Source organism: Epinephelus fuscoguttatus, linkage group LG4, assembly GCF_011397635.1.
Source record: "Epinephelus fuscoguttatus linkage group LG4, E.fuscoguttatus.final_Chr_v1".
In the NCBI taxonomy this organism is placed as follows: Eukaryota; Metazoa; Chordata; class Actinopteri; order Perciformes; family Serranidae; genus Epinephelus; species Epinephelus fuscoguttatus.
The window spans coordinates 26,988,823-27,009,710 of NC_064755.1; the positions used below are offsets into that span (position 1 = coordinate 26,988,823).

Genomic DNA, 20,888 nt, shown 5'->3' on the forward strand with positions numbered 1-20,888 from the left:
ACAACCATATCAACAGAATCTGCGCAAACTGTCGTCACACTGGAAGTATTTAAGGAAGAAATGTTACTGTGAATACATGCTGCAGATTGCAAGGGACAATGCCTGAATAGGTAACATGTAATCACTTTGTCCCAGTCAAAAAGAGCATGTCCAATTACTATAGCTAAATCAAGCGTGCAGGAGCTCAGTCTGCTCCAACAGTTTGCTTGGTTTGCCCCCCATTGGGACTCCAGAACAAAGATGCAGCGGGGAGGCTTAGTCCTATCAGCTGTCCCCTAGGGAAGTGACTTCACCAGCAATCACAGCCTCCACGCCGTCATCAATCACATTTTTAAAAAGCCCCACTGCGTGATAATGATCATGTGGCATGCATGTGACAAAAAGTTACACGCTTTACAGGTAAGAGCCGCGATCACAGCTCGAACTTTCTAACAAAACGTCTGTGTTGTTTGCACAGCAGCAGCTTTTTCCTTTTTTTTCTGGTCAGAAAACTACCACGTGTACTAACCCTCTCTCCCTCTCCTCCCCCTGAAACACACACACATACACACACACAAACACACCAATCCTCCATATGAGGTGTGTCTGTTCCCATCTGACTGCCTCCTTTTCTATCCAGCTCCTGCCCTCTAGGTCTGTTTAATGGATCTGGCAGCCCTTCCCAGCAGCCGCCAAAGAGAACAGGTGGAGCAAATTAAGACACAGTCTGCGGCCCCGCTCAGTAGCTCAATTCACCACAGTGGCCCGCTGTAAGACACAGGCAATTTCCACTGAAATGTAATGTTGGCAGAAATGTACCCTCTCGGTCTCTGTTGCTCTGTAACTTCAGATTGCAGGACAAGAAATACAATGGGAAAACTGATTGAAGTTAGCCAACTAATTTGACAGTTGTAAAAAGGGGACAATATGGCTGCACAAAAACTACTAAAACGGAAATGTATATAGGTCAAAGATTCAGTTTTCTCCCATTTGGTCTCGGTATAGAGATCCAAGGTTGCTGTCTACTTGTCTCTGTGATGCCACAACTTAAAGCATCTCGACCATATTTGTAAAATACACACGACTGATTATTAATGTCTGCAAAGAGCTGCACCGGAGAATGAATCATTTAGCAAGGAATTTCTGGTGCTGCAGTAGAGCACATCCATAATAAGGCAATAATAAAATGTCTCACCTTGCTACTGCCTGCCTGTGTATAGAAAGCTTCTAAAGTAACACCGGGACCACTTCCAGAACATTACGACTGCAATGACGCAAAACATTTTACTACGGTCACAAATAACATGAAATATAAATCACGGCAACAACCTTCACAAATAAAGAACTATATTAGAGACACAATACGGACACCCTTACACAGACCGCCTTTTATCATTATTATTTAATGAAACTACATATTTTCACAAGTGTAACAAAAATTACAAGGAGCAAGGTTACAATGACAATTAACCCATGGCAGGTTTATGAAAAATTAATGTAACCAACAACATAATTATAAGTTGTCGCTCCGTAATTACTGCAGTGATTAAATTAAAATAGAGAGCAAAGTGGCAACATGTTAAATGACTTTAAACACAGTGTCATATTAAAGGGGAACTATTGCTATTTTCAGAATTCGTATATGTACTTCCTATCGTCTCAAAGAAGTCCAAAAATGGAAATGAACATGAACAACTCTCTCTCAAATCCAAACGCTCAAGTGCTTAACGCAAAGTGTGAAGTCTGGAGCTGCTCCATAGACAATACATTTGGAAAGATGTTACAGATGATGCTGAGAGCACCCAGGGAAATGATCTGAGTATATGGGAACGTTTTCTGTTTCAGAACTGAGAACACAACGAAAGAATGAAGCTCGTGTGGGTATAAAAAAGAAAACAGACATTCTGTGTGTCCACAAAATCAGTCTCCAGACTGTCTATAGAGCAGCTCCAGGCTTTATACCGTATGACATCACAAATTTGACACTTACTTCTCTGGTTTTTTTGGGGGGTTTAATGTGTCTCCTTTTTTGTTTTTTCCAATTTTCCTTTTCTTCCTCTTTTCCTAACTCCTTCCATCAGTGAATATTGGCTCTTTGTTAGTTTGTGTCCAGAAGAAGATTTAGATCTTCCAAGTGAATGTCAATCCAAATAAAATAAATAACAACAAACATACAATATTGAAAATAACACTAAAACATCCCCATGACAGCAGCCACTGACCTAAGTATAAATAAATAGCAGCGAGTGTATGTGATACTCACCATGAACCCAGGGGCACATATACAGGTGCCTGTGACAGGATGGCAGTCGGCTCCGTTGGTGCAGCTACAAGGCAGCATGCATCCCTCTCCGTAGAATCCAGGAGGGCAGGTCTCATTACAGTAAAGCCCTGTCCATCCCGCAGAGCAGGTGCATTCACCAGAAAGCGGGTGGCAGCTACAACATAATGAGAAAGAAAGATGGGACAACAGCAGGAAGAGTGAGGCAAAGTTTCAGCTTGGAGAGCATCAACACTTCATTCGTGAGCAGGGTCAAAGTGTGAAGTCTGTGCCAACAGCAATTCATCCATCCATGTGTCTACGTGCTTGTTTCAGATAGATGAGGTGTCCCTTTTCTCCTTCAGTCTGTAATGACTTCTACGGTCGGTGCCCAACTCCAGCCGGAATCAGAGCATTAACATTGCATTAACTATGAATGCTGCTGAGAAATTATGAATGAAGCAAAGGTCGCGATTAAAAGCTAACTGGATGACATGGCTAAGAGGTGTCCAGACTTCAGAATGAGTGCTGGCTTAGAGCTTAGATGAAGCAAAATTGGAGTTGGAGGAGTCTTAATTCATAAGGAGCTACGAGGGGGCTCCGCTTCAGGGCTCGGTCAAAGTGAAACTGTGTGCGGCCTTGCACTTATGTCTCACTTACCTCACAGTGTTGGTGGTATTACAGGGGCAGTACTTGTCACAGATGAGGCCGTAGAGGCCTGGGGGACAGAATCTCTCTTGGCAATTAGGGCCTTTAAACCCTGTTTCACACAGACAGGCTCCATTGATATGGTGACACTTGGCTCCATTCTGACACTCACACTTCTGGTTACACTGCGGACCAAAGGTGCCCACAGGACAGTCATCCTGACACCTGGAGGAAAATGACACTGTCTTTTAAATTGAGGCAGTAAAAAGTACATAAAAAATTGAGTAAGGAGTGGTTACATGAAGTGCCTTTGTACATGTGATACATTAAAACACCAGAGCTGACACAATTGTTGCTAAAGTTTTGCTCATTTCTGTGTTTTATATAATGACAACTTAAATAATTGGGTTTTAAAGTGTTGGTTGGGTAAAACAAACAATTTGTTTCAACAAAAATAACTCCAAGTCACTCTCTTTTTTATCAGACAATTAAAATGCCTTTATTATCATGACATGGTCATGTTAGACTTAAAAAAAACTCAAAAACAAACAAACAAAAAAATATAGGCATTTAAATTTTTTAAAAATAGAATGTCTTGGAGTTTTCTTGTGATTTCCATGTCTACTACCTAAACACCTTCAACTCTGTCAAACCATGACAGTGTATTTTTCTTTTTTTCTTTTTTGTAATTTCATGCAGTTAATCAATAAAATGATCAGACCAGTCAAGAGTGACAATAAGCACCAATTGTTGGCATGAAAAAAATACACATTCTATATGTAGATGCAGTATATGTGTACATGAAGAAAGACTGAGGGTGATTATATTTAATTTTATTCATGGCATTATTGCCCCTTTTATTACACCACCACTGCTGTTACTGCTGCACATCTACTACTTACATATAACTACAACTGAAACAGTAATTATCCAATTTGGAGCTGAAATTCTTTGTGTTTAAAAAACTGTTGTTGTTCTAACTTCTATAAAATATGCCTCTCTGAGAGGAGGGAGTAAAGTAATACCTGTAACTTTCATGACAATGATTTTGTACAATGCAATGTCTCTGCAAGTATTTGAAAACAGTGGCTTTTTCATTTTGGAATAAAACTTTTCAGCTGTGATTGTAAAAAAAAAAAAAAAAAACTTAGATTATTAATAGTCTTTTTATATTTCATAATTAAAATAATGAATATTTAATTCAAAAACATTTTCATAAATCCGAGGCTGGCGCGGACAAATTTAAACGAGTACATGATGGGGAAGCCCTAAAAGCAGCCCCATGCTGTCAGCAGGCAGGACTTCTCCGCGGGAGCTGGACAAGACTTAGTAATCGTCATCAACCACAGAAATAACAACTTCTGAAGAGTTTCTCCTTGTGCAGAACTGAAGTAGATCAGAAAATGGATTTTATCTTCACTTAAACATACTGACTTAACTATAAATCCTGGTGGAGTATTAATCTCAAGAGTCTAACAAAGCTATTACAAATAGCTCAATTACATTACAAAATGGGCGAGTTATGTTTCATGTTTAAATTACCCTGGCTTTAGTTTTATCAGGGGGCAATGGTATTATTAAACTAGACAGGAGAGGGTGGGGGCTAACACAATCTCAGATTATTCCTGACAGGTTAATTCACCTGCCACTGACAAAATGAATGAGGGCAATTTTACAAAATAATAAAGTAAAGGAAAGGTCTTGTCGAGGAAGTGTTTCCATCCAAGAGACAATTGCTTTAGCTGAACTAATAAACCTAGGCTGCTCTGGGCTGCTCTGGCAGGCATGGGGAACTAAAAAGATCTGTGGATTTCAATGAGACCTTAATATAAGCCCATTACTTATAATTAATGAGCAGAATCCAAACAGCTTGTAGCCCATGGTGAGATCAATGGGCAGGCTGGGAGTGGAGGAGGATGAAGGCTGAAGACATGAAACCTTGCTGGCCAGCATGAAGTATAAGATTAATTAAACATAAACACCCCTATTAAAAGCTTCCATTCCACCTTCAAATGGACTAATGGGCATTTATAAATGCTTATTTCTCCTGAGCATGAGATTATAGCATTTCCTTTCTCTTTTTAAAGAACAGCCAGGTTTGCACCTCATTTGGACGTCAACAAAGAGAATAGGTCAATGAGTGACTGTTGAATGTTGAACGGCATGAAATCATCCCTTTGCATTAAATACCAATATCAATAAATCATGCCATTGTCTGACCTATTTTCAAAGTAGGAGCACAAAAGTTTGCGCAGAGCACTTCACAAAAGGCTTTTGTGCATAACAATTCGGCTGCCTCTCTGCCAGAGGTGTCATCTGTGTACCTGCGTCCACTGAAGCCAGCTGCGCACTGGCACTGCCCCGTGACATGGTCGCACAGTCCGCCATTACGACAGGAACAGTCCTTGCTGCAGTTGATGCCGTACTTGCCAAGAGGGCACGGCTGGGCACAGACTGAACCCTTTGAAAAACAGCCAGCAAAGAGCCACATGAGATACATCGCTCACGACCTCGTCAGGACAGAAAAGACCAAACTTTCACACCTCTGTTTTACTGGTATTTGGAAATGCTGTTTGTAATTTCCTATCTGTTTCTGGCATGTGCCTGATATCCTCCTGCTTAAAGCATAAAATACAGTTTTACATTACAGAAATAACCTCAACAAAACAACTCAGTTCTTCTTTTGACACTGTTTTCATTATCTTCAGACAGTTCACATTGATGCAGAATTATTTTTACATGAGATACCATGGTAACAATAACATGCAAACGAGCCCAAGGTTATGGTTATGGTTAATCAATCGTCGTTGCTGTGATGGCAAGTAATTGATTTAAAGTAGGGTTGGGCACTATGACGATATAAAGCACGCAACAACAGAAATGTGTTGACCCTCAGAGATTTTATCACACTGTTTATATCACAGTGTCTGTCCCTTTAAAATCACCCATTGCTTTAAGTAATTATGGACTGTGTTACACGTCAATAAGCAGGAATGCTGGACAGCAAAATTGGATTTATCTGCTTTCTTTTAATGAATGTGATGAAGTCCCTCAATTTGTCAGGTATTTAATTCACTAAATTAGCTGAAAACAGGCAGTTGTAACTGGTTCTTTCACAAACAATCAGTTTCTCTGATGAATTTCCGTGACACATAAATACTGCAATATAAAATCATGTACACCTTAAGAGAAGATTTTATCCATATTTTCTACCCCTCATTTAAAGAAATGCCAAAAAGTCAGTGCTTTAAAAAGCTTATCTTTTTAAAAAGTTTTGTTCAACCAAATCCCCAGACTAATTGTTGGCATAAACGTTTCTGCAAACCACAGATATGTAACTTTTGTACAATATAGTGTGGCGAATATGTTGAAACTTCATGTTTCTTTACATCACAACAACACTGTGGTTAATGTGTGATTATGCTGAGGCACAAAAACACTTTTATGGTTAGGAAAATATCATGTTTTGGCTTATAATACCAGTTTTTGGTGGTAAAAGCTGCCGATGTCTCGCTTAAAAAACAACTGCTTTTGTTTACTGTTGGTCTCAAACAGTCACTTGCAGTTTGGCAAGTTGTCTGCCTAGGTGACGGCATCAGAGTTGGGAAGGTTACTTTTGAGTGTTGAAATGTTACCCTTTTTTTAAAAAGAAAAATACTTTAGTAAATGAATATAGTTCTCACATTTGATTAATTTACTAACAAATGTTTTAAACTGGACAATAAAGCTGAAAAATGTCCGAAGATCTGGTGTGCCAAAAGAAGGTATTCCTGCATGACGAAAATAAGTACAGTCACAAAATGAATGGAATGCTCTACATATAAATTTTTTACTAAAAAAGAACATATTTGGATGTAACCCCTTTGTAATCACAGGCATTTTGATTAGTAACTGTAATTTAATTATATATTTTTTCTTATATTATACATACTACTATTAAATGGAGAAACCTCTGTCCCTCCGTCCATCTGTCATCATCTGTTTTCCTCCTCACTGCTTTGACCTATTTCTCTGAACTTGCACATAGGCTTTCATCTTGGTCATGTGCAGACAGCCATGATGCCGTTTTTGCATTTTTCCCACATTTCTACTGTTTATATCCGCGTTTTTGTCCACTACCCATTCATACTGTGAGCACCATTAGCAGCGCGAGCTGCGCATGCGCGGAGACCACTTGGAAAACGCCTGCACTGGGACCACAGTTTGGCTGGGAAGCCTTTATCTCCAACACTTGCGGATCAAAACCACTTGTAAAACATCTGCGCTTGGACCACAGTTTATGGCTGGGACATGCAATTTCAAGCACCAGCACTTGCTGAAGACTAATGTAATTATTTTACTGAATGAACACGCATCTGTGTCTGTGTGTGCGAGCCAGCCGTTACGTATTTTCACTTTACTGACATTAGCCTACAAACATTACAAACTAAAGATTGTGTTGTGCACTTTGCACTGTTTCTTTCATTCTTTCTCCGTGTTGCGTGTGTATGTGTGTACCTGTGTGCCCGCGCACGGCCCCATGCACACGCATGCCTCCATGCCGTCAGCCAAAACTATGCTCCATGTAGTTTACCATAAAGCATGTTTCTAAATACAGTGTGCATTGTTTGTCTTACATTAATATTTATTACACAGTACATTTACAGTGCTCTGATTTTGCATCTCCTCTAATATACTGTTTTTGATTTCTTTGAACCAGTATATTTTAATTACATGTCATTAGTTACTCCCCAACACTCACACATTCACCATCCCCTCCACCTCCCAATGACATAGTCAGGTCATTAACCTGTAATCAGAACTATGACACCTGAAGACACGGATATGATTCGTATGAAAAGTCAGATGTAACATATTAGTGGTTTGCAGAAATGTACAATGCCAACATTTTCCTCTGTGAACTGGGCAGGTTTTGTTTTTGCTTTGTTGCCTTTGTTTAATAGTTTGACAGTAGAGACAGACATGATGGTAGAGCATATACCAAATGTCTTGCAACAAAGGTCCCCAGCTTGAGTCCAATCAGGGCAGTTGCTTTAAAACTATAGGCAACTGGGACGTCCCTAAACTAACACTTTATACTGTTAACTGTGGGTGGCCATGTTCACTTGACATTACGTTGTGAACTGAGGTTTAAGAAAGCATGCTCAACCTCCCCACCAGGAACTCCAATTCTCTTTTTTCCCTCGCAGGGAGTAGAGAATCCCACGTTCTCATTTATAATTGAACACAGCATATTGATTCTAAGGTCCATGTTCTCAACATGTCAGTCTCTGTTGTAAAGACTTCATTAGAGATATAAACGTTTTTTTTTTTCCAGAACACCCAACGATATCTAAGTCTTTTCATCTCTCAGGCCTCACACCTTTACTTGTGTGACCTACCGTCCACCCGGTGGGGCAGGAGCAGTCTCCAGTGATGTGGTGGCACGTCCCTCCGTTCTGACAGGGGCAGCGCTGCTCACATTGAGGCCCGTGACTACCGGAGGGGCAGCGCTCTCCGCAGCTGTCACCACATAAGTCAAGTCAAGAGTCAAACGTCTCAGACACATAACTTATGTTTGCCTGCAGCTCTTTGCATCAACAAAGAACGCTCAGACAAACAACAGTATATCAGTATATTTCCATAGACACCAAAGGAAAAGTTGCAAAGGAATAAATATGTTGCCAGTACTCACAAAGCCCCTGAGTACCCCGGTGCACAGATGCACTCTCCTGTCTCGTGGTTGCAGGTGGCACCATTGAGACACTGGCAGGGTAGTTGGCATGCCTTGCCATAGTAACCGTGCTCACAGAGCTCCTCACATCGCCATCCCTGGTACCCATCAGTGCAGACACAGGCACCTGTGATGGGGTTACACTTAGCCCCATTTTGGCACTGGCATCGATTACTGCAATGAGGTCCCCAGTAGTCACTCTCACAGCCTGCAGGCACAGAGAGAAGTGGCATCAGACAGAGCAGAGTGACAAAACAGAACAGGAATATGCACCAGCATTTATCCTTGAAAACATCTGATATCATATCAAATAAATGCCAGCAACTGATAAAATTGCTCATAAATGGATTCCTTTAATACATATAATGGTTCAAGATGAATAATGGAAGTTTCTGTAAATGACACCACTCAACAGTGCTCCACAAGCTTGATATTCTTGATGTTGTTTTTCAATTTATACCTACATCATTAATTATTAAGTGTTTAATGTAAATGTGTTTTTTAGCTTAAAGGATAGGTATCTTAGAAATCATTTTACTGTCAACAAATCCCACAAAAAGATGAAAATCCACAATGAATTGATCCTACAAATATTGTCAGTGCAGCCAAAGCCTAATGTAGCTTATTCCTCTGTGCCACAGCGCTCAATTGTCATCAAAAAACTATTAAAAACACATCAATTAGCCACATTGTTGCACGGGGTAACATGTCTCTTCATTATCAAGAACATGGGCTCTGTAGCTGATTATGAGTCAGTCTCACAAACACCATCACCAGCTAAATACTCACTAGTGGACCCAGCGCTGGACCCAGCACATTCAACACCAAAGCAAGCTTCCCCTGGTGCCATTATTATATCATTATTAGTATTATTAGTATTGTGTTAATTACGAACAAGAACAGGAGCTAATGAGAAATCAACACAAATAAACAACTTGGCTGACACACAATAAGAGAAGAGGGTATTTAATATTCTTGTTTTCGCCTTTTCACTTACTGTCTTCCACACACACTGCACCATTTCTCATGTTTATTTTTTTTTGAATGTCAATGTCATGGGTGGCTGCCTATGTCACTGTCACTCAGTGGCTGGAAATTCACTTTTTTGAGTATTTGCTAAAAGCTACAGTGTCCAGCTGTTTAAGCCACGTAACATTACTTCTAATATGAAAAGAATAAAAGCATATATTCATGACCCCCTGACCCTATCCACATCTGAAGTAAGAATAAATGAGTCTGGGACTGAGAGCCACAGACAAGGTGCAGAAGTATAAAGTGTCGAGAGTTGGACATGTTGTTATATAATCGTAAAAAACCCCACACATATATAATACAATAACACCAGCTATATCTTTTAAATTCATTCACTGTCTTCATTCCTGCTCAGGGTCACAGGCCGCAGGAGTCTATCCAAGCACGCCCTGAGCGAAAACCAGATGTTGCTATCCATCACCGAGCCAACATTGTCAGACAATCGATCGCTCACATTCAGAGTAATAGACACACAAACCCAGGAAGAACATGCAAACTCCGAACAGAAAGGACCCGAGCCAGAAATCAAAACGACACCGTGTGTGTGTGACCCGAGCTTCTGTTTCACACCTACAAACACTCCTCCGGTATATGTGCAAAGCTTCTGCGAGACAAATATAAAGCCCGAGACGTGGCAGAACAAAATTCATAACGCCTGTCAATATGAACCTTCCAAAACATTAATCAAACTGTAACCAAACCTGTTGGTACCCCAGAGAAGTGACGAGAGAAAGCTTCTGGCTGAAAAATACACTGTGTAGGACAAACATTACAGCTGCTTCACAGACAGGTCGCTCAATCAAGTTGATCATTTGTCTTTCTTTGAGTCACTAAACATATGTATGAATTGGACATGTGTATATGGGCAATATAAACAGTTATGACAGCAAAGTTAATCACATACTTGTTGATTTTATTTTCGTTCTGACTTATTTGAACTAAATATCATGGTCCTCTATAGGTGTTGTTTATTCCCTGAACAGAAATATCACAGTTATTTAATTACAATACATACGTTCCTATATTTACCAGCTAACCTTTAGTCATTAGGTGCTTGGTAATTAGCACATAACTGGTTTAGCTGAGTTTGTTTGCTTTAAGAAGCTGTCTAAAGGTTGATGAGAGCAGGGCTGCGACTATATTTTCATCCTCAGTTAAGCTGCAGATTATTTTCTTGATGGTTTAATCGTTTGTTCCTCGAGACAAAGGTAATGCCTTTAAATTGCTTGTGCTGTCCTCAGTGGTCCAGAACTCCAAAGATATTAGGTTTGAGATTAAACGAGGCTCAGGAACACACACGTTTTAACATCTAAAGGCCGGAAGCAGTGCATTTTGGGCATTTTTCCTTAAACATTGATCTAAACAGTGACGTAGTTATCAAAATAATCGCTGATTCATTCTCTGTTGATTAATTAATCACTACTCTAGTAATGGAGCTCAGCGTAAGTTTAATCAGGAAGACTATCTTCAAGCTTCATTCATCACAATTCTCTGTCTGTTTCTCACTCCCCTGATTTCTTGCTACCAGCTCATTATGGGCGTTCACACCTCCAGTTAAACCAATCAAATTTTACCATGAGCTCTATCAGCCAATCATGTTGCTGCTGTGTGGCACATCTAATCTGCACCATTTCTCTACAGTTAAACAGTCCAACAGGTTTTGAGGTACATTTACTTGGACAATGTAAACTTTTGTTTCCCCTGCCGATAAAGTTCTCTCTCTCTTCTCTCTTCCCCTTGGACTGAATTGAATTCAACCCTGCTGTATCAAAAGGCAGTGAGCCTGCATAACACAACAGGGTGTTCCACGCACCACTGTTTCTGTTTTAGTAAACCTTTTGTTATGTTTTGTCAGGGCTGAATGCAGCACTTTTCTCCCCTCTGCTGCTGTCAGCTGTCATTTTAGGCGGAAACATCGCACCCTCCTTCACCCCATTCACCTCCAGTCACCTAATCCAGTGTCTAGGTGAAGCAAACGCTCCTCAGCACCCTCTTCATCTCATCACCACCACCACCATTCTCTGGACCCCACAGGTGGGTTTTCTATTCTTCTCAGGCAGTGATACTCACCTTACAGCCCCTGGGCCAAATCTGGCCTGCGATAGGGTGCCGGGTGGCCTGTCTTAGTTACAGTGAAAATAAATTGATCCACACTGGGATCTTTTTGTGCTTTGAATGTAAATAAGATGCCAGAGTGCATTAAAAAGTATCAAAATAGAGCTAGTTTATCTAAAAAAGTGCCAGGGAAGGACATCCTGGCAGAAGTCCTGGCTAAGTCCTGAATGTCCTCAAATCCTTGAACCACCCCTGCATGCGCCTGACCAGTGTGGGGCTGCTGCGACTGAATTTGCCTTCAGGCAAAGTTGAGTAAGGACAGCAAATGTTGAAAGGTTGACTAAAGGCAATTCATTAGATATTATTAATGTTTGTTTATTAAGTGCCCCCCCCCCCCCCTGTCATTTTCCAAAAGTGGCCCTCAACAAAGCGAGTATCCCTGTGCTACGGCTTCACCACCACTCTTAAAATACATAACATGATGATGAGGTCTAATTGCCAAAGACTTTTCACATTTCACATACTTCTTTGCATGTGTAAATGAATATTCTTTCACTCAGAATGAGTCTCTCCTGATTTAAATCATTTTCGTTCTGCCCTGAAGTAAAATCCTGGCACTACAATATGTTAAAAGAGGCTAAAAATCTTTGTAGTATAGGATGGAGTTTAAGTGATTTCAGCATTATCACCATTATACATTAAGTCATTAGCTTCAGTGTTAATATCAAAAATATTAAAGCAGGTTTAACTCACATTCCTGGCTCTTCCCCTGTAGTAGGATGACTTAAACTCTACATTACCAACAGGTAAAATGTTACATGTGCAAACTACAGGTCTGTCACTCTGAAACTGGTGAAGATGTATACTGAACCAGACTGAGAGAGAATATGTGATGTTGACACACCACAACCAGCACAGAGGAAGGCATGAACAACACCCTGAATTTAATCTGCAAAAAAGGGAAGCTAATGTGCAAGCTGTTCACACCTCTAGATGGAAGAGCAAAAGAGGATGCAAAGATTATGAAGAAGAACAAGTGATATTTATATGGAACAGTTTGTTACTTGTGTGTGTTTTAACACCTTTTTTTCAGGTGCAACTTCAGCAATCAGCTGTCAAAAAGAAAAACTCTTATCAGAGTACTGGAAGCAGTGAAACAAACTGCTGCAGCTCTGGTGACAAATACTTACTTCTCAAATTTTGCTAAACTTACTTTAAGCTGACTAATTGTATTGAACTTGGAGTAATAGCGCAGAAAGCTTCAATTTGATGGAATAACACCTGGATGAGACAATGTTCATCCTCTGTGACGACTGTGCAAATATGCAGACCCCAGAGGTGTCATCCCTCAGTAACAATGAAGAGCAAAATTAGCTTTCCCAGCCGTATTGTAATATTGGCACTCGAGAAAATTGGTTAAGTTATATAACCTAGCTGCTTTACATGGGTTAATGTAAATAGCTCAGTGACATTATTAAGTGGTACCTAAGGGAATGATGTAAAACAAGCAATTCTCACTTTCCTCGGGGGGATGTCTCTGTTTAGAAAAACTCAATAAGTCCCATAAACTGCGAGCTAATACCTAATCTTCAAGGTTAAATGAACAGCCGTCTTTTATGTGAAGAACAATCGGCGTGGAGCCTGAGTAGTAGGCAGTCTTCCCTCTCACCAGGGTAATTGTTCTTTCGAGGATGTAGTGGTGATTTAAGTGATTGGTATGGCCTTACGTCTCTCCGGCAGCAGCAGCAGCAGCAGCAGCTGTATTGCCTCACATAAAAGCCCAGCTTGAGATCCAGGCCGACACAGCAGCCATGGCGGTGAATATTCCACTATTGATTCTCACATCATCGCAGCCTCCGTTGTAAATGTAAAGACACTGCTCCCCCTCCTTGTATGCTCGCTCTGCCAGAGCTGTGATCAGCCAGAGTGGGAGCTTAATGAACCCTGTTTCATGGTCGGCACTGAAGCTTGTTTTTCCAGGTGCACAGCAGGAAGATGATCAGCCCTTCCCTGATACAGACAGGTCTGCCCTGAAGGGGGTCCTGAAACTCTGGGCTAGTGCGGTATTACTTCAGCGGTCGGACAGACTAGAGGCCACATCACAGGCCTCACACTGATTTGATCTAATCTGCTCCTGGCCTCCAGTCTGGCATGAATGAGTTCCCTGAAGGTTGAGCTGCTGCCACGCAAACGACCCTGGCACATTAAATCTGAGGTGTGTGCGGGCGGCCGGGGGTAATGGATGAGCAGTTTAGCTGCAACTTGGTTTAGCACTCTATAAGCACTCATCAGAGCTCCCTCAGCTCAACAGTGCTCCCTCAGCACAGTACAAAAACAGGCAGTGTCTAAATAACTGGAGGCATCATCACCTCTGGTTTCAGCTTCAAACCTTGACCACACTAATAAAGAGTGCATTTTAGATTCCTACATGTATAACTCAAAATGTGATGTCAGTAAAAAAAAAAAAAAAAAAAAAAAAAATACCCGGAGCGGCAGAGAAAAACAGAAATAAACCAAAATCTATCCAGCGCTTAATTTGCAGACTTTTCTGGTGCTTAGGAGCTCAACAAATGTTACCATTTGAAGTTTTAAACCTTCTTTAGCTTGCAGTTAGAGGCCTCAGCACATTGAGAGCAAAGCCCATTATCTCGCTGTCTCTCTCCTACACAGAGGTTCTCAAACTTTACCCAGTAGTCTCTCACTTCCCAGCTCTGACAGCATTTAACTGTGATTAAGGAGTCAGAGTTCATGATGAGCTGTGGGCAAAAAACAGAGAGAAAAGGCAGAAGAAAGTAGCATGTAGCATGAAGGCTTCAGCTTCTGGAGAGTACAGCTAAATTGTGCGAGGTGATGAGGACCCCCTGTGGGTTGTGGTGTGTAGGCAGTGAATCCCACTCAAGTCTGAAACTAGAGAGGCTGCAATCCTGCCCATTAACTGGACTGGCCTGGGTCAGTGAGCCTAACCAAAGGACACATACACCAGTCAGCCCGGACTCTCAGAGCTCATAAGGCATAACAGTTGGAATGTGGATAACCTCACACACAGGGAAAGGTCCAATCCCAAGGTGCTGGGTATAATCCCCTTGGCTGGAACAAAACAGATCACGTTGAGGGGTACCGGCAGATAGCAAACTTCTGAAGGTGATGTCCAAAGAATGGGCTGAGAGAGCCATCGTGGTGGTGCTGAGCTTTGAAGTGTGCTCAAGAGTCTGCATGATCAGGGGCTGGCTGCAACAGGATTAAAACCAAACAGCTTTCTGCAAGCGACTTCATTCAGAAGTTCTCCTGAACTTGGCCTCTTCAGCAAAATGTTTGTCACTGTTCTCTATGAGTCTGTGCCACAGAAAGCCTCTCAAAGCTAAATTCAAAATGAGGGCCTGAGTCAAGCTCTTTAAAACGCAGGATATATCTCCCCATTCAAATGGCTCCAGAATTTTAAACTTCATTTATTCAGCTGCTGGACGCAGGGCAACAGCAAACTTCAATTTGAATCACGGCTGGTATGAACGCCGGCTACTCGAGGTGGTGGGTGCAGACAGTCGTTTGCTGCTTTGCCAGCTCTAACTAGGAAAACCACATTACTGCTATTGGAATATCTGGCACTCAGCCTGAGTTCAATCCCCACTGCCTGAGTCACTCACTGTCACATAACTATTATTAACACACACTGTTGACACTCAGGGAATAACTCAACTCATACAAGACATTAGAAGGCAAAATGCTCTGGCTCCTGAGAGCCTTTTACTCCTCGCTTACTCTTTAGCAGAGCTTGTGGCAAAGCAAAGCAGCGTGACTCATTGTCTTGACGAGTCTCCTGCATCGCCTCATGAGAAGAGCGCACCTCTGAGTTTCATATTGTCTCATTCACGCTTTGTACCACTGAGCTTTGTTCTTGTTCTTTTTTTTCACTCCTTGACAGATCTGAATTTTCAAATTACACTCCATGACCAGAATTAATACGGGCGAGTCACTGTTTTTCAAAATGGCATGAAGAGACGGGCTTTCTTTACAGATTTTTAAATGTTAAGATGATAATTCTTAAAAGGAACAATGAAACAGCTCTGCCTACAATTTAGCTGACACAAGAACGTCTTATATTCTGTTCTTCAGTCAATATGAGTTATTTGTAAAAGGAGTTATTCAATAAAAGCCCGACTCAACATTCAGCTATTCATCACAGCTCCCCGACTCAATGACGCAGACTAATAGAGTGAAAAGACGACAGGACTGGTACCAGGGTCTTGAGGGAAAGTGATGATTGTTGTGTAAAGTGGTAAATTTGCATTGAGTGATAAATGTCTCTCAGCTTTGTTAGACTTGTGGCTGTAAAAGCTGCCAATACGCTACAAGACAGGCCCCTACTGTCCCCTCCATGTTCTGCTGACACCTATTACACTGTTATTTATTAGTCCTCAAAACCCAGACACGACAAGTAAACAGTTTAGATGCATCCCTGTGAGCTTGACAAATGAATTTCTAAATATACAGAAGAAACTGCCAATAGTCATGGGGGCAGTTCTGCTGAATTGGAATAACAGCGTGCTGCAGCTTCTGCTGTGGGGCGTGTCGTTTGTCCTGCCCTAATTCATCTTACCCAAGCCCCTGTGTGTTCACATTCCCCTGGGGCGAAGAGCAGCACAGGACCAAACCCACAGAACAACACGGAGACTCTCTTAACAGAGTTTGCTGCTCAGACTGTTCACCATAATGCACCACATGCTCCCTCCTGATACCACCTCGCAGCTGGATAAGAAGTAACAAGATCTGACTGTTGCCTGCTTGAAACCACAAACTAATGAGTGAATAACTTAATTCTTTAAAGACTATACATTACTGATTAAAAAGTCTGGCTTGGTTGTTTATCCCGAGGAGGATCTGATCATTTGTTCAAGTTCTATTCAGGATGTGAACCCAGATCAATAGGAGCCGCACAGGTGCCAGGCGGTTCTTCTGCAGCGCGGCTCTAACGGGGTTAACGGGGCCAGTGGTTGACCAAGACAGACAAGGCCAGGTCATCACATGCTTATTCAAAACAAGCACTTAAGAGTGATTTGACTTTAAGAGCAGCCCCTCTCTTTCTAATAAAACAGGCCGTGTTGAGCGGTAATGCAAGCAGGCTGCAAGAGCTGCTTTTTGCCTCAGTGCAGTAAACCAGTCAGTTGTTCAACAGAACCTGACACGGCTCATGAAAGCTTCTGGATCAGCAAATTGTTACACAGCCCACTGCTCCTTCCAATTAATAATTTACCCTTCACCCTGTCCTGCAGAAAACAAACCCTCTGCTCTCTTGCCATGGGACAACAACAAAAAAGCAATCAGAGCAGAGATGGACATTTATCTACAGTACATACCAGCACACACTGACTGGAGTATAAATAAAGCCACGATTGTACCGCATCACAGACATTACACACTACAGTGGCTCAGGCACGGGCAACGCCGCGGCCGCTCAAAAAACAGTGTCAACCCAATAAAACCAACTGTTACCACACTTAATTTGCACACATTGATTTCCTATTTTCAATTATTAATTCTAATTAGGATGAAGTAGAATGTGCCATGGGGCAACAGCAGTCGATGTGACGGGGTGCGGCCACACAGTGGAGACAGATGTACGTTCATATAATGCCAATAGGGGCACCCCCGTCAGCATCATGAGAAAGTCAAAGAATCATCAGGGCAATATTTCATGAATGTTTGCTGCGGTGTTGATACAGCTGTGTGCATGAAGAATTCAGAGTCTCTCCGCACAAGAAATAACTGAGTCCAATACTGCATTGAAATACAAATCTAAGGTACTTGTACTTTAGTATTTCCATTTAATGCAACGTTAAACATCTACATTTCAGAGGCAAAAATTGCACTTAGAGTCCATAACATTTATGTCACAGCTATAATTACCTTTTCATCTTTCATCAGTTAAAACAATATGATGCACCATCACAGATAAAACTACCAAACAGCATATAAAGCAGTTAAAACCTACCCCACCTCAGTCCACCACAACAATAAAGTACCACTTACATATTAATGCATCAAATATCATGATCCAAGAATAACTGCATTATGAGTACTTTCAATGTATTTGTTTGTTTGCAAATACTTCTGTACTTTTAGTTGAGTAAATCTTTTTAATGCTGGACTTTCACTTGTAATTGAGTTTATTTAAAAGTGTGGTAGTACTACTTTTACTTTAGAAAATTATCTCAATACTCCCTCCACCACTGAAATGTCTCTGATACTGCCTTAAATGCTGGATCAGGTATCGGTGAGTACACAAGTCTATGCACCAATCGGACACCAGGTAATTATTAATAAACTTTAAAGTAGTTTCACATCACAATACAACATCTGTTTCCCTGGAAATGAGCTCTTGTTCACCACTGTAAAACAGTATAGCCTTCACAAAGAGCTGTGCTGTGCAGCCACTGGGAACTACTGTTTCAGAACAGTGAAGAAGAATGGATTTCCAATAAATAGTGTAGCATTAGCCGTTAGCAGTATGTCAGCAATTTATCAATATTTTACACTGTGAAGTCCCACCAGTTTAGGGTTTAACCTGAGCCATGCCATACAACAATGGCAGCAATCATGTCACATCCATACAGGGTCGGTGGTTTCAAGCTGTTAAATGTTTTTTAACACAGTGGTATTGGATCAGTACCTAGTATCAGTCAATACTTAGGTTTGAGTATCAGAATTGATATTGGGAAGGAAAAAATGGCACTGTAACATCGCTGACTTTAAAGTGCAGTTTTCTACTGTCACTTTCTTTCAGCTAACTAATAAAAATCTATGAGTGCAATATCGCAGCCTTTTGTGGTGTGTTTATCATGCGAGTTGACAATATAATTAAGATTAAAAAAATATATATTGTGCAGTCTTGAGGTAAATGGGAAAACCCTAACCCATTTTTTACCACACCACATATTGAGAGGGCACAGCCTGTTACCCTGAGAAAGCCACAGTTGATGTATATTTTCATATGTACAACAGATACGGTAACAAACAACTAAAAGATGTTCCATTCACTAACCCTCGCCTTTGAAATGTGAGACGATGAAATAAATGAAATTAGAGATTCCCGCGATTTCCTGATGAAACAGAAAGCGAACTAAAACCTCAAATTGAGATGAGATGAACAAAACTTGGCGCCAACACTTCATTTCACAGCTTTTTGTGGTTTATAGTGATAAAATCACAGTGTGCTCCTTCACCTGCGCTCCTTCATTTGGAGTGCGAGGCTGCAGTGTGAGGGGCTATTGTTGTGCCTCTGGTATTCTAATTAGAGAATTATGACTGACTTGATTTGCATAAGTGGGCTTAATAAATGAGGCACTAAACTAGAGAAAGCTGCGGCTGTTAAATTTGTGCACATGCTACTAATTAGTGCACCTCTATGTGCACAGTATGAGTTCCAGAGTTATGCAGAGACACTGAAAATCCAACTCGGCCTATTAACAGTTTTTGTAAATACTACTGTATAAGGAGAGTTACATGTGACACAAGTTAGTTCCTCTCCGCACAACACACAAAGGAGACACAGACAGTCATAGGTGAATCTAGGACATGCTATCAGGTGGTGCGAGCTTGAAAGAGATTTTTTAAACCAGTCTGTTTTAACATCAACATGACATCAATTATCTATGTACGTGCCAGGCTGTTTTACTGAAAATAGCAGGTTATAAAAGCAGGTTTTGTTCAGTGCATCACTAAACAAAACCACAAATATTAGCGCCAGTGCAGCTTCTCACACTATACGGACACCTGCAGCCTGCAGCTGTCAAGCCGAGCCCCTCGCTGCACCGTACATTCAACACCACACCACAGAAAAACATTCATCTCCACATGTTTCTGACACAAGGGGCCATTATGCACAAATAACCAACACTAAACAGCCATGAAGTTAAATATAGTTTGCTGTGCAAACACATTTTTTAAACAATAGCATGAAACTCACTGGACAAAATCACCTCTGGCTGCAGTGTTATTTTTGTTAACAAACCCCAAAACAGAAAATGTGATCAGGGAAGCTTCCTAAAACTAAACTACAAGGAAAACAGATTTTGTTGTTGTCTTCTAATATGAGCAGGGCTGCATGACTTTCTTTACCTCCACATTAAATACTTGAAAGTCTTTTCACCACCAAATACTCAAAACCTCTTTAGGCTTCAAACGTGGCATTTTAATCCTTCATAGAGAACAGTGGTCAGCTTCAATCCATGACAGTTACATTGTGCTTTAATGGTGACAAGTTTTCACGGTGGGAAATGTTTCAAAACGTCCACAGGAATTTTTCAAATCACTCCTACAGCATAATTAAATTCACAGATGACTACCAGTACACTCAGTATGTTGCAAACACATATCTTTTTGCCTCTTTTGGCTTATGTGGTGAGCTGCTTACATTGATTGCTCTAGTTTGCTCTTGTGACTACAAATGCAACTACAAATAGAATCAGTGGATTTAGCTGTATTTTGGTACAAGTCTTTGGAACATACTTAAAATACAGTCAATAGATAAAGTTGTATGTGCTGCAAGAGAGGATTGAGATGAATCCAAACTTAACAGCACAGGTACTTAAAACTTTGCACAGTTACCTCTTGAACTTGAATATATAGGCAACATATAGACCCAGACAGAAGTAATACCTCTTAATTAATGATCTGTGACCAACTCTGTGAATGTTTTTCTGCATTCAGGATATCTAGGGTGTGTACACCCACAGCACTCAGGTGAGACTGGGACTTTATAAAAAGCCATAACCACAATCAGCAGGCATCCAAGAGGCACAGCGCCAAAATCAAAGAAAAAAAAACCCTGAGAATTCAGTGAGGCGAAATGCCAAACGAGAGTAAATCTAGGCTTGGCTTTTACTTAGTTTTTCTCTGCAAGCGTGTGAACAAACAGTAAGCAACAATCCTGCCTATTATACCTTTAAAGAGGTTAGAGTTTGGGGAGGACAGTAACTCAACAGGCTTTTAAGTCCATGAAAATTTGGTTTCAAATCTTAAGAATTTCCTATAACATTTAACATTTAATGAGATGCATGAAAGGTGCACCAACACTTTGCTCCAAGGGTTGTAAAGGTTAAAACACGAAACAAGTCATCCCAGAATTTAATGTTGAAGACTTTGTATTATTGCTTGGTTCTTTGCTGCTACTAATCAATAATGTGATCTGGTGGTATACTAACAATC

General features: G+C 40.9%; 1 protein-coding gene across 1 annotated transcript in view; it reads right to left on the minus strand.

The window, feature by feature from the left end:
• megf11 (multiple EGF-like-domains 11) overlaps positions 1 to 20,888 on the minus strand; it is a 99,306-nt gene that overhangs the window by 26,015 nt on the left and 52,403 nt on the right. The window contains exons 7-11 of the mRNA XM_049575385.1: positions 8,562 to 8,808; positions 8,269 to 8,389; positions 5,212 to 5,348; positions 2,900 to 3,112; positions 2,243 to 2,417 (exon numbers count right to left, since the gene is read on the minus strand). Coding sequence (XP_049431342.1) covers positions 2,243 to 2,417; positions 2,900 to 3,112; positions 5,212 to 5,348; positions 8,269 to 8,389; positions 8,562 to 8,808 — 893 coding nt within the window. The remainder of the gene's footprint in view (positions 1 to 2,242; positions 2,418 to 2,899; positions 3,113 to 5,211; positions 5,349 to 8,268; positions 8,390 to 8,561; positions 8,809 to 20,888) is intronic.